This window comes from Guyanagaster necrorhizus (assembly GCF_019112545.1).
Source record: "Guyanagaster necrorhizus MCA 3950 unplaced genomic scaffold BT62scaffold_8, whole genome shotgun sequence".
NCBI classification, from domain to species: Eukaryota; Fungi; Basidiomycota; class Agaricomycetes; order Agaricales; family Physalacriaceae; genus Guyanagaster; species Guyanagaster necrorhizus.
In genome coordinates, this window is record NW_025064887.1 from 1,021,369 (window position 1) to 1,032,885 (window position 11,517).

The following is an 11,517-nucleotide window of genomic DNA, read 5'->3' on the forward strand; positions in this document are numbered from 1 at the left end:
AGCTTTTCAGGGAAAGCTAAAGAGCAATTCCCATTGATGATTTTTCTCAAGGTTCGAGCCTTTTGCACCCACCAACCTGAGATCTTACACTACCAGAAAATTTTATTTAAATACGACTATTGAAGCTTTAAACCATGACACGACTGCAGTGAGGGTCTCCGAAAATTTGAAGTCGAATAAATAAATTGACGAAGCGCTCGCTTGCCGATACGGCAATATCCGTGCCGAAGGAGGACTACTGAATTAAGGTTTCAGCCACCCTTCTCTCTTCCAACGAAAATATTATACGTGCGGTTACATATCCTCAAGATCACCGACGATGGCGAGTACACCGTTTTGCTTTCCAACATGTCATTCTGACGAGCCAGTGATACAGCCTAAGCAAATCAGTGACATCAAGGAGTTCATTAAAATCACCCAGCGAAAGGATGCCATCCGTGCGTGTACTACACTTCTATCTTCAACCACCCTGCTAATTTGTCGTCAATAGAGGCACGCATAAAAAAGACAGCTCCTAAGGTTGCTGGCGGCAAGCAACAGACCAAATTCAAAGTCAGATGCTCACGGTATCTGTACACACTGTCGATAGACGACCCGGAGAAAGCAGAGAAGCTCAAGCAGAGTCTTCCTCCTGGTGCGTTCGTCCCTGCTACGATGTTTCTAGTGTACTAATGTACTAATGATATGTAGGCCTCACTGTCAAAGAGATCTCCCAGACACCAAAGAAGAAGTAGATGCTATTGCTTCATTCCTTGTATTTTACATGGTGTGCTGGGACGGCTTGGCAACCGGCTGCGCCTGGGGTATTGTATATCTGGGGAGGGTATTTACAGACATACTTCTGCAGCGCGAAAACTATTGCTTTTATGTGTGCTTAATCATGACTTCCTTTCCTCGACTACAAGTGCGACAACCTGGAACTGAATGACTTCAACGCGACCGTGAAATATCTGTAGCCCTTATGCAGCTTGTGCATTGCTGGGTTCTCGCACGCGCGAAAACGCATAACCCTGGTTATATCCAGGAGCACCAACAGAATTGTAAGTCACCAGTGGTTCCGGACTGCTAATGGTCTTTCCCATCAACATCACTGGCGACGTCTTTTGGTCCTCCATATCTTTCCGTAATTGCGCAGCATAGCTGGCTGCGATGAGATAACAGTCTATACAAACATTTAGAAAAAGAATACAACAGAAAACACGTAACGGACATGAGAGAGTGACCCAGGATACCGCGTAGATGGCAACACCAGTGCCTTTGAATATCGCTATTCCATTCTGACACACCTTCTCGGTTAGTTTATCAGTTGCCCCGTTGACGCACTGCTTGACGGTTCGTGCATCTTTCACTCGAAACAACGAATACAGAGCCATTATGCCCGAGGTGACGCTCACACCTAGAGCAATGACAAGAAGGACACCATAAACCTGAACGAGACCTCGTTTCTTCGTCATCGCGCTGATTAACCTGGTGTTCGCATTAGGACCTAGCTCATGCGCAAAAAGCGAATAAAGCATCACCCAAACAATCCCACCGTAGCAAGGAGGGAAAACACTACTGTATGGAAATATAGCGCGACTGTGTCGAAAGCCGCCAGGGGGTGAGTATCTAAGTCTTAGATCAGCGAACATAAGACCGACAGGATATGAACAAGCACACCTAGCTGGGAAACCTGCAGCCAGCCAGCCGCTGCAACGATGCCCCCGCCGGCCATCTCAAAGAACGAGAGGCCCTGAAATTCGACGCCGTTAGCACCAACGTTCCCAGAAGCGAATTCAATCACGCACAAAGATACCCATCCTCAGAGGGAGACAAAAAAAGAACTTGCGCAAATGAACATGAATCATTGAAGCCCGCAAGGAGGGAAAAAAGAGGGCGTCAAGCAGAAACGAAAGAACCAGACGGAATGCAGCAGCGGGCACACCCGCAATATCACATCCATTTCGTCTGAGCATTTGTATACAATGAATACCTTGTTCATGGAAACGATTGTGTTGATGACCATAGCGATATCTGCTACCACCGTAGCATGGGAATTGATCGTTGAACTGATGCTTACATCAAGATAATGAGCCCTGTCGGGATTCTATACTTTGAAACTACACGACAGTATCCGCTGTTCAGAGCCTCGTAAGCAACACAATGCTGACATGTGTGGAATGACGCGCTCACTTTGTCCTCTTCAGAAACTGTTCCAGCTGGCCATCATCGCACACATAATGAAGACAACAGTCGTCCCCGCCCGAAGGGTTCTCTCTACTCTTACCGTCCATCCGGCACTAACATGACGACTGCCAGTATTGATGCCCATCTCAAGATCATAGATCTCCCGGACTTGGGCGTGCGACACCATAGTCAGGAGGGTCTCCAAAAATCGGCTTCCATCAAGGTAAGGCAATGGAAGTAAATTGAAGAGATATAGCGAAAGTGTCGCCATATTGAGATACCTGTGATGGTGATATCAGAGAAGGTAGCGCAGAACCCGATGTGAATATACCCTTCGAGCACGAATAGTATCGAGGGGAGCCACAGTGGGAATAAACTGAGCCGAGGCCTTAGCGTTCCAAGTTGCACTGGGAATAAAGCAATTAATGCGCGTTGCAGTGCCCCGGCTTCATTGCTCTCACCTTGCTGCAAGACTTCCTTTTTGGGCCCGCGCCATAGAATGATTTCATCATCGTCTTCACCAGTTACTTGGACAGAGATACGCAGCAGCTGAGCGGATTCATCTGGTCGGACACAGATCGAATTTCCTTCACAACCGGAGATGGAATCACATCGAATACTTTCTTTTGGTTTCGTCAAAAGCGGGACAGCATCTAGACAGCCCGTATCACTGCCAGTGGTAAAGCATGAAAGCAGCGATACTGCAACTCCCTCTAAACAACATGACGCGGGGCTCTCTAACGAGCCTTCAGCATACGCTTAATTTCCAACGACGGGAAGTCTCACCAAAAAATATATCCTTCTCTACACACCACCCCTTTGAAGTGGAGGGCTGAGATGCAGTAAGGTAGGTGCTCCACGCATCGTTAGTTCCGTTGACGGGTTTATCATCTAGCTGGGTAATGATGGACCCTTTGGGAAGGTATTCATCCAAGGCTGTGCCCTAATAGACTGATCACCAGCATGTACGTTATGACCAACTGGGAAGATTTACATGTTCCACATCCAAAACCACTCGGCCGAGTCCTGATATGTCTTCATACGAGAACAACGTCAGCGCATAGTAGCTCAGCCGCATCCATCCCAAGAAAACCAGAATGATCCAGAAAATCCCGTTGTGCCACGGGCCAGCAGCTATGATCCTAGCTCTGGACGACGGCTTCAGTGTCTCCAGGCACAAACTAGGGAAAGTCACGAATGCGGATGGAATTACTAGCGTCAGTGCTGCACCGACAGAATTAATAGGGACAGATTCTCTTGGAGAGTGTAAGCATGACGACGTTACAGATTAAATGGCGATCGTACAATGCACCGGAAACCGCGTGTCCAAATTCATGAACCACTTGGGACAAAAGTACCGCAAGGAATATAGGTGTGATATGACTGAAAGGAACAGTCACACCGGGAATCTATCAGCTGCGTTAGAATATTGCAAAAGCAAGATAAGATAATCCACGAACTATAGCTTGGACGAAACCCCTGGATCTCCCCATGTCCATATGAGAAGTCTCTTGAATATCCCTTTTAGCGACTTGTTGAACTTCTATGACAAAGTTATGACGAAATGTTTCCGTCAAAAGATTTGCACAGGTCCAAAGCAACAACCCTATAGCACATAACATTCCAAGGACACCAAATGCGACCCCAGCGTCATAAAAATGCCTCAGAGTTTTGCTTGTCCATCGATACCGTCTGGATACAAGTTTTCCGGTGAGGCCATCATGGTAACGGTTCCAGGTGGACGACTCGATCTTCAGGTGAAAATACCGCGCAGAAACATGGATGCTACTTCCAAGCTTCCTACTAGGTCGTACGCTGCGCTGCTCAGTAGGTAGCAGAGAGCCCTTTTTAGAGTTCAATAAACGGACTATTGCATGAATTGCGGTCCAGAAGAGTGAGAGCAAGATGAAGGGGAGAACCAACATGTAAATATCGAGCCGAGTGTGCCAGCCTTGCCCGGCTCGGCCCGAGCAACCCCTATGCCTGATATTTGACTACTTAAGGGAGACCCTTGATTTTTCCTTTTCCACTTTCCCGTCGCCTAGCAGCCACTTTCTGGTCGGTACTGCCTTATTGACGCATTTTACGAAGGAGGCATATATTCAAGATTGATTTTTAGGTAGCCTCCGCGTCTGGACTGTCCTAGTCGACGCACCTAACATCTCCAAGTCAGCACTTGTGCGTTGCTATGCTTCCGTTGAAGGACTTACGTGGCTCAATCATCATTTAAAGTAGTCCTTTCTACGCTTTATGGCCTCAGGAAGTGTCTCTTGCTCAGAATGCGGCTCAAATGTTTTTTTCACTTCAGTGGAACAAGTCAACGTCCCGGTACTTTCGCCCACGGTATCACCACTTCTACGCACCAACGACTTGCCTGGCGCGTCTGATAATCACCTACTCAAAGAATCAGTGCAATACATCGATGACACCTTAGGAGTTGTCCAAGCGGATATTCATCATCTTTCTGACATCCTCAGTCGGCTGAAGGAGAAGCAGAAGCTCCTCAAAGATGCGCAAGATGTACATAAGATCATTTTATCTCCCATTCGACGTCTTCATCCCGAAATACTGGTGCAGATTTTCCTCGCTACCTATAGTGACCTCGGAGAGCGCGACGCCTACGACGTTTTTGATGTCACATCGGGTCCTTGGCTTGTCGGTCAAGTCTGTAGCAAATGGCGAGCTGTTGTTGTGTCCCATTCAATGTTGTGGTCTACAATGCGTCTCCGTGGCTCTTGGTCCAGCTCGACCGCCCGAATCTTTGATCCGGGTGAGTGGAGGCACGTAGCAAAGCTGAAAGGTCCAATTCCATTGTTGAGCTCAGCATTGAGTCGATCTGGGCAGCACAATCTTTCTTTCAGTTTCCATTGTTTTGATTATGACGGCAGGAATATCGCGGAGTTAATGTCCACGCTTTTCCACTTGCTATTAAGCCATTGCAGTCGCTGGGAAAATGTCACCCTCCCAATCACAGCTCCTATCATAGAGGCTCTCTCATCAATTCTCGGTCGCTTCCCAATGCTCACAGATTTGGAACTGACCTTCCTCGGTGATGACGGAGTACCAATCTCACATATTGACGCCTTTTCCATCGCTCCTCGCTTATCCCGAGTCCAGCTAAAAAATTTACCGCAAGGTGTCCATGTTCATCTCGCAAATTCCTGCCTTGTCCGTTTCTCCGATCATAGACGCCAAAGCACCCCAATGAACTCTTATTTATTGGATATCATCCAGAAGTGTCCGAACCTTGAAATTTTCGAGGCCGCTCATGGACAACGGGTGGCTAGTCCGTCCTCACCAATGCCCTCTACTCGTGTATTAAACACTTCCTTGCGCGAGCTTTACGTCTGCGAAGGGGACTTTCTGGAAAGTCTTGTACTTCCAGCGCTGGAGACAGTGTCAGTGACCCCTTTCTCTGACGACGTGTCCTGTCCCCCGAATGCACTTTCTGGCCTCCACACTCTTTTGAGTCAATCCCATTGTCCCTTAACACAGCTTGTAATAGGCGACGCTACACCAGATCGTCATCTATTCGCCATCCTCGAGCTTGTTCCAACGCTTACGTCCCTGTCATTCAAGCAGAGGCTTATATGGCCAAAACAATATGATGATTTCTTCCAAATGCTCATATCCCGTATGGAGGCTACATCAGTGGATAATAGTGGCAAGCCATATCATCTCCTCCTTCCTAACTTGGAGGAACTGTCCTTCACCATCTGGGCGGAACCGCCCCGTGACTCCGATTTCGACTGTTTTGTCAACCATGATTTCGTAGCAATGGTACTCTCAAGATGGGATAGTTATGATGAACCATCTTTGTCCTCCGTATCAGTGGAGTTTCTTGGTTCTTTGTTTTGGAAGCTTTCCGGGCTGCTACCGGGCGACGTAGCCAACCTGAAACGTTGCCAGACGGAGGAGCTCAAGATCGCCATACGGTCTAAAATATTTAACGACGAGACGGAGTGTTATGTATGATTGGGTGTGCCTTTACCCTAATACAATACTATACAGTAGATTTTTCGTGCGTATCGGGCCCATTTATCACCCGAAACAAGCATCTATGATTGCCTGCACACGCATAAAAGAATAAGGTCCAGTGGACAACGGTATCGTGGACCAAAATTAGATTGGGTCGGAACTGCTGCAACGCGTAACGAGAAAGTTCCATGAAGGCCAAAGCTGAACATCCTTGCAAGTATGGTAATTGCACTCGAAGAATGACATTGAAACGTAGAGCCAATGTTTTGGAGACTTACAAAATAAATGGAAACACAGGAATAAGAACATCGTCGAGATGTAGACAAAATCCGAGATTCAGGAATGTATAAATACAGGCTCAAAGGACCGACAGCAAGGAAAGGGATGAATGAGAATACATAGCATTATATTCCATCATCAAGACTGACGAACCACAATCATTACGGACGCCATCAGATGCTTCCAGCCCGTCCCTTTAATGTAACAAGGTATGGGTGCCGAACGGGCGATGTCAATGCCGACCGCACCAAGGGGGGTCGAGCTCAACGAACTGCACCGTTAATTATCGTCATGGGCGTGTATGATTGTGGAAGAATCGAGAGAAAATTTTTTTAAGGGATCCGCCTTATATATAGCGGTACAGGTCTCACGATCACGTGAATTGACCTGGAAACTTAAAAGGACAAGGGCCGAAGTTTTCCTTCACCGGCACTCGCGCATTGGATCTTGAGTACTTGAGTATGTGTTGAGCATCGACAATGTCATCGGTAAGATTTTGGATCTGGAATTATACTGGATAATCTGACAGCCAACGCAACTATCTTGCTCAAGGGGTGGCCCGGGATTTTCTTGCTGTCTATTTGATGTGTTCTTGGGAGGGTGAGGCTGGCGGTCCAACTCATGCCGCAGGAATTCAAAGATTCACCAACGGGAAATTCAGTCAATGGAGTTCATTCAAAGGTAGTCAGAATCGAGATTACACGACAGCATCAGCGTCGGCAAGAAAGACAGGGCAAGCCCGAGAGCAACACCAAGTTCTTCAAGACATAGTTCCTTGTCCATCCTATGCATTAGCTTGCTCAAAAGGCCAAATCTGGTTAAAATTTCCAGCCATCCTTTCATAAGCTTGGATCTTGGTGCCGTCGGCCTTCAAACTACAACAAGACAAGGTCAGCCAGATCAGCCGACAAAAGACTAAACGAACTTACCCACCATGGTGGTCAACATTGACTTTCAAAAAATTGTGCGGTGAGTACTCTTCCCATGGTGAAAGTCCGGGCAACTTACACGAGCTGTAGAAGACATTTCTAACCCTAGGGCATATGTGAGTTTTCTGTGTTCATGTCTTTGGAGATGGAAATGGTATACTCACGTATAGCGGCCATCACCCTGCGGTGAGTTGATTGTCCACTGGAGCTTTGGATCTGTGATGTGCCTCCACTAACAATAGCATTGGTACCGTTTTGAAGGGTATCAGTGCCACCTAAATAACGATGTGTCAAGAATGCAATGAAGGCCATGACTATTTGCTAGAATAGATATATTGCTATTAAATGTCATGAAACCAGCGCCGGCGAGCCTGGTTATAGGGCTAATGGTATAATTACTCGGAACTTCCGAGAGGGAGACTGTTTGTAATGGCCAGAGCTGGGAAGGGTAGGTCGAATTCATATCACCGACCGGGGGACCTGCGAGCACTTCACACAAACATTAGTCACATACGTACGATCTGAACGCGGTGTAAACAAAAACACGAAGCTACGGAGGCAACATGGCTTACACACTCCATCCGGAGAGCTTGCAGAGATCGCTACGGCGGCGAAAGAGATGAAGCAGAGAAGTTTCTTGAACATGGTGCAGATAGCGGGACAAGATGGCTACTGTAGCGCATAGCGAGTCACATATATACCCCACAGAGCATGACGTAATTATCCAAGCAGGGTGGAAGTCAATGCATAGTTAGTCAAAACTAAGTCAATGCTAAACCACCGCTGTGAGAGGTGTACAGACAGCTTGAATGACCTCTTGAGTCTAACGGTCCATAGAGAAATCACAGGACAGTAAGATGAAGGCTCTTAGGGAAAGAAAGATAAAAAGGTAGCGACTCGCCGAATTGAGTGACGTCGACTTCTCTAGAGTTTCAAAAAGATAAACCCACCCAGATATGAATTAACTCATTTCCACGGACTTTTAAGCGTTAGGCGATCCCAGGTTTGGTAAAAACTTGACTGAGATTAAGGTCGGCATATTAGTTAAATTCACTTCACGTCTCATTACACCTCTAGTGGAAGAGATAGCGTCGATTTCACCATCAGATGAACTAGTAGACACGATGATTGGAACCCGAGGACTAACCCGAGCTTAATGCCTAGCTATCATCATCAAAGTCCTCGTCCAAAAGATCGTCTTCGTTGAGCTCATCGAAATGGATGTCCGGGTCAGGGTCAGTCTCCCACCCGAACTGCGACTGGCAGGACTGGAGACACGTTTCCAGAGCGCATTTATAGGTGACCCGCAACTCCTCGCTAGTGTCATTCGACAGCTCCATCACAACAATCCTGCCCTTGTGAGCCTCGGATGGCTCACCCAAGGGCACGTAGAAATCCTTATTCAGCTTCGGCGTCGTTACCTCAGGGTGCCTTGAAGGGAGTCAGGAATGGAACCACAGATAAAGATATATAACATACAGGTCATTCATATGTTTCGTGATCTCCTCCGGTCCATTATAGTTGTCCGCACTCTCAGATGGAAGATCATGGCAATGAACGCACTGGAACATGATTGGGCCCACTGGACCAACATTTTGATAATTAGCGGGCAGCTCTCCCGAGTCGAATTTGTGGACATGACGGGTAAACTTAACGGTCGCATAGAAGTGGCTCTGGAATATATGTCGTGCCTGCGGCCCTGTCAGCAGGTCTATGTCTACGAGGCACAAGACATAAATTCACCAATTCTCTCCACCGATACAGGATGAACATTTGTGACTTTGATTCCGTGAGCTGTTGCTTTTCGCACAGGAGACAAGCAAAAAGTGACTCGTCAGCGTCCATCTCAGCCACAGTTGTCGTGGCCGGATCAAGATTGGCCATCTTCACGATACACTGGACGATGCTCCGGAGCTTGTCGTTCTCTGCGATGTATTCCATTGACCATGGCGCACGGATATGCCATTCCGGATACTTGAGCCTACCTGTGCCATCTTTAATTGACTTGAACACGGTATGATCGCTGGCTCGCATGCACCGATGCGAGAGCATCTGAGGATAGAAAAGAGGCATGACGGAAAACGTTTGGTTTGCACTTTGCCCCCTACGCCTACGTGCTGTGTCAGGGAACTCACTACAATGACTGCAAATCACCACATTGCAAGCCAGTTGCAACTGATGGATCGTTTCGTCCCTCGAGCGTTCTGGATCAGGCTCGAGGAGCAACTTGATTAATTTCCTCTTGATCTGGCCCCTCCATATCCTGCAAAGTTCGGGAATTTGGGAGATGACCGTAGCAAAGCTGTCTTCATTGACTTCAACGTCAGATGGGAGGTTTAGAACCTCTGTGATAGGAAGAAATCGAGAGAAATCGGCAACGGAAGGGAAGAAGGTGGTGACGGGGTAGTGTGCGCGGTCATTTTTGTATTGTCGAAAGACAGACAAGACAATTGGCTTGCGGGAATTGACCAGCGTTTGATGTTCCCAGGCCAAGCGGCTGGCTCGCCTATCCTCTGCCCAAGTGACTAGCTCATCCCGGATTTTGGCCCAACCTAAATTAATATTATTTATTGCCAAAATATACATATAGAACCCACCTCGTTCAGTTAACGGGACATTCTTTTTAACCTGGGGATGTTCGGCGAGGGGATCAAAGCATGGGCGGATTCCTTTAAGGTCTTCTTCGTATCCGAGTTCTTTAAGTTTATTATATATCCTGTGGTGGTGATTTAGCCTAGAACGAGTCGACGAGAACATGAATTTACGCCTGTCTTCTGTCTTTCTTCCCTTGATGGATTTCACGATAGCGTTCACTTGCGCGTTGAGTGTTCCATATCTCGCAAATACGTGAATGCTGTAGAGTTGTGAGAAGCTCGTAACTCTAGAAGGAGGAACACGACAGACCTTGAGATCCTCAGAGACTAGTGCCTTTTGGTTTGTGATAAATTTGCTTCTTTCTTCTGAGGTTTCAAACGACAGTAGCTTCGCGCAGATAGCATCATAGTCGCTATGCAATGACCACCAGTCCCACTGTTTAGGACCTGTATGGTCACCACTGCGATAACCTACAAAAATCTCAATAAGTGGCGAGAATCCGAGAATAAAGCGTACGTACTGGTACAATGAGCAGGTATCAGACCGGTGACATCTCTAGCAGAGACATGCGCTAAGAGCAATTTGGCCTCGAGCACTCGTGTCCTTATCAATCTTAACTACGTCAGGCAAATATTGGTATCAGGTTTTCTGCATACCTTTCAGAAGCACAAGGAGGACAGACACGAGTCATAAGGTACATGTCCGGATTCCGGACAGTTCTGGTGCAAAACTAAACGACTTGAATAAATTGAACGGCAGGTCAAGAAGAGAATCTTACGTGACACTCTGCAATGAACGCGAGATTCACCCATGCAGGTTCCGACATGCCTCGAAACGGACCTGGAAAATTGGGAAGATTCTGACGAGCAGCCTGCCAAGCGCCTATAGACAATTTACTCATCAGGACCTTTCGGAAATCCTTGTTAAGACGTGAAAGGTGAAGGAGATCTAGTGGTAAAAGAAAGCCGAATATCTGATTGAAATCCTATCAGAAAGTAGAAGACGTGAATGGACTCCTGACACGCACCTCAAGGAGAATGTCCAGTGGCAGTTCCAGTAATGCTGACAGTTTCCCTCTAAGTCTACGGCTCCCCTTGGACTTGGCGGGTTGAGAACGTCCTGGGGCGCTCACAGGCTCATTGCTCGCGCTAGAAGTGGCAGTTTTACGTTTCTTTCGAATCGACATCGTGGTGGTAAGAGTAAAATAGCAGGTATGAAATACCTCCGGATTCCCGGTAATGTTCATCGTCGCTCGTTCACCTCGTCCTATTCTCAATTCTACAATGCTGACGTGCTACAAAGTCGAACGGGTACCATGATGGTCGCTGAAGCGAATCGCGTGGGCACAGAGGACGACGGCTTGGAGACAAAAAACGACCGAGTGGCTCTGAATAGAAAGCCTGCAATCTGCCGCACTTACTTATTTATAGTAGTGGCAAATTATTACTCAATGGACCTTGGCTTCTAGATTATACTTGGCCATGATGATGGTCATCGTCGTAGGCTGAGGTCAAATTCAAAGTCAGCGAGCAATCCGACCTTCAATCAACCACAACGTTTCCCAACGCTT

The 11,517-nt window shown here is 47.3% G+C and overlaps 6 protein-coding genes across 6 annotated transcripts; 2 read left to right on the forward strand and 4 right to left on the reverse strand.

Moving 5' to 3' along the window:
- The first annotated feature begins 303 nt into the window (after positions 1-303).
- On the forward strand, positions 304-915 carry BT62DRAFT_930280 (ribosomal protein L38e). Its single transcript, XM_043185894.1, has 4 exons — positions 304-322; positions 377-437; positions 491-634; positions 691-915. Exons 1-4 carry the CDS (start codon positions 320-322, stop codon positions 732-734), a joined length of 252 nt encoding a protein of 83 aa, XP_043041689.1. The 5' UTR covers positions 304-319; the 3' UTR covers positions 735-915.
- Positions 916-959: 44 nt separating this feature from the next.
- BT62DRAFT_890739 (uncharacterized protein) lies at positions 960-1,847 on the reverse strand (the record flags this gene model as incomplete). The annotated part of the gene is made up of 5 exons (XM_043183034.1): positions 960-1,162; positions 1,211-1,467; positions 1,521-1,608; positions 1,660-1,732; positions 1,788-1,847. The coding sequence occupies 5 exons, from the start codon at positions 1,845-1,847 to the stop codon at positions 960-962; spliced, it is 681 nt and encodes a 226-aa protein (XP_043041690.1).
- A 335-nt stretch (positions 1,848-2,182) lies between these two features.
- On the reverse strand, positions 2,183-4,091 carry BT62DRAFT_890455 (uncharacterized protein; the record flags this gene model as incomplete). Its single annotated transcript, XM_043183026.1, has 7 exons — positions 2,183-2,447; positions 2,498-2,573; positions 2,628-2,903; positions 2,938-3,109; positions 3,161-3,422; positions 3,472-3,575; positions 3,627-4,091. 7 exons carry the CDS (start codon positions 4,089-4,091, stop codon positions 2,183-2,185), a joined length of 1,620 nt encoding a protein of 539 aa, XP_043041691.1.
- Positions 4,092-4,521: 430 nt separating this feature from the next.
- On the forward strand, positions 4,522-4,878 carry BT62DRAFT_832693 (uncharacterized protein; the record flags this gene model as incomplete). The annotated part of the gene is made up of 1 exon (XM_043182410.1): positions 4,522-4,878. A coding segment is annotated over one exon (357 nt), but the record flags the coding sequence as incomplete, so codon positions are not given.
- A 2,329-nt stretch (positions 4,879-7,207) lies between these two features.
- BT62DRAFT_918622 (uncharacterized protein) lies at positions 7,208-7,997 on the reverse strand (the record flags this gene model as incomplete). The annotated part of the gene is made up of 5 exons (XM_043184097.1): positions 7,208-7,298; positions 7,353-7,374; positions 7,517-7,627; positions 7,752-7,832; positions 7,925-7,997. 5 exons carry the CDS (start codon positions 7,995-7,997, stop codon positions 7,208-7,210), a joined length of 378 nt encoding a protein of 125 aa, XP_043041693.1.
- A 384-nt stretch (positions 7,998-8,381) lies between these two features.
- Positions 8,382-11,489, reverse strand: BT62DRAFT_1074695 (uncharacterized protein). Its single transcript, XM_043179041.1, has 10 exons — positions 10,975-11,489; positions 10,726-10,920; positions 10,604-10,677; positions 10,468-10,559; positions 10,257-10,417; positions 10,118-10,206; positions 9,950-10,068; positions 9,096-9,904; positions 8,832-9,043; positions 8,382-8,783 (listed from the first exon to the last, which is right to left on the reverse strand). The coding sequence occupies exons 1-10, from the start codon at positions 11,191-11,193 to the stop codon at positions 8,513-8,515; spliced, it is 2,241 nt and encodes a 746-aa protein (XP_043041694.1). The 5' UTR covers positions 11,194-11,489; the 3' UTR covers positions 8,382-8,512.
- Positions 11,490-11,517: the final 28 nt, after the last annotated feature.

Excerpts from the sequence above, each read along its gene's own strand:
- BT62DRAFT_930280 (XM_043185894.1), top strand. Across the intron at positions 438-490 it reads CCAGCGAAAGGATGCCATCC|AGGCACGCATAAAAAAGACA; the intron begins GTGCGTGTACTA and ends TGTCGTCAATAG. Across the intron at positions 635-690 it reads CAAGCAGAGTCTTCCTCCTG|GCCTCACTGTCAAAGAGATC; the intron begins GTGCGTTCGTCC and ends AATGATATGTAG.
- BT62DRAFT_1074695 (XM_043179041.1), bottom strand. The coding sequence starts at position 11,193 with ATGAACATTACCGGGAATCCGGAGGTATTTCATACCTGCTATTTTACT. Across the intron at positions 9,044-9,095 it reads TGTATCGGTGGAGAGAATTG|GCACGACATATATTCCAGAG; the intron begins GTGAATTTATGT and ends ACAGGGCCGCAG. Across the intron at positions 8,784-8,831 it reads ACGAAACATATGAATGACCT|GCACCCTGAGGTAACGACGC; the intron begins GTATGTTATATA and ends ACTCCCTTCAAG.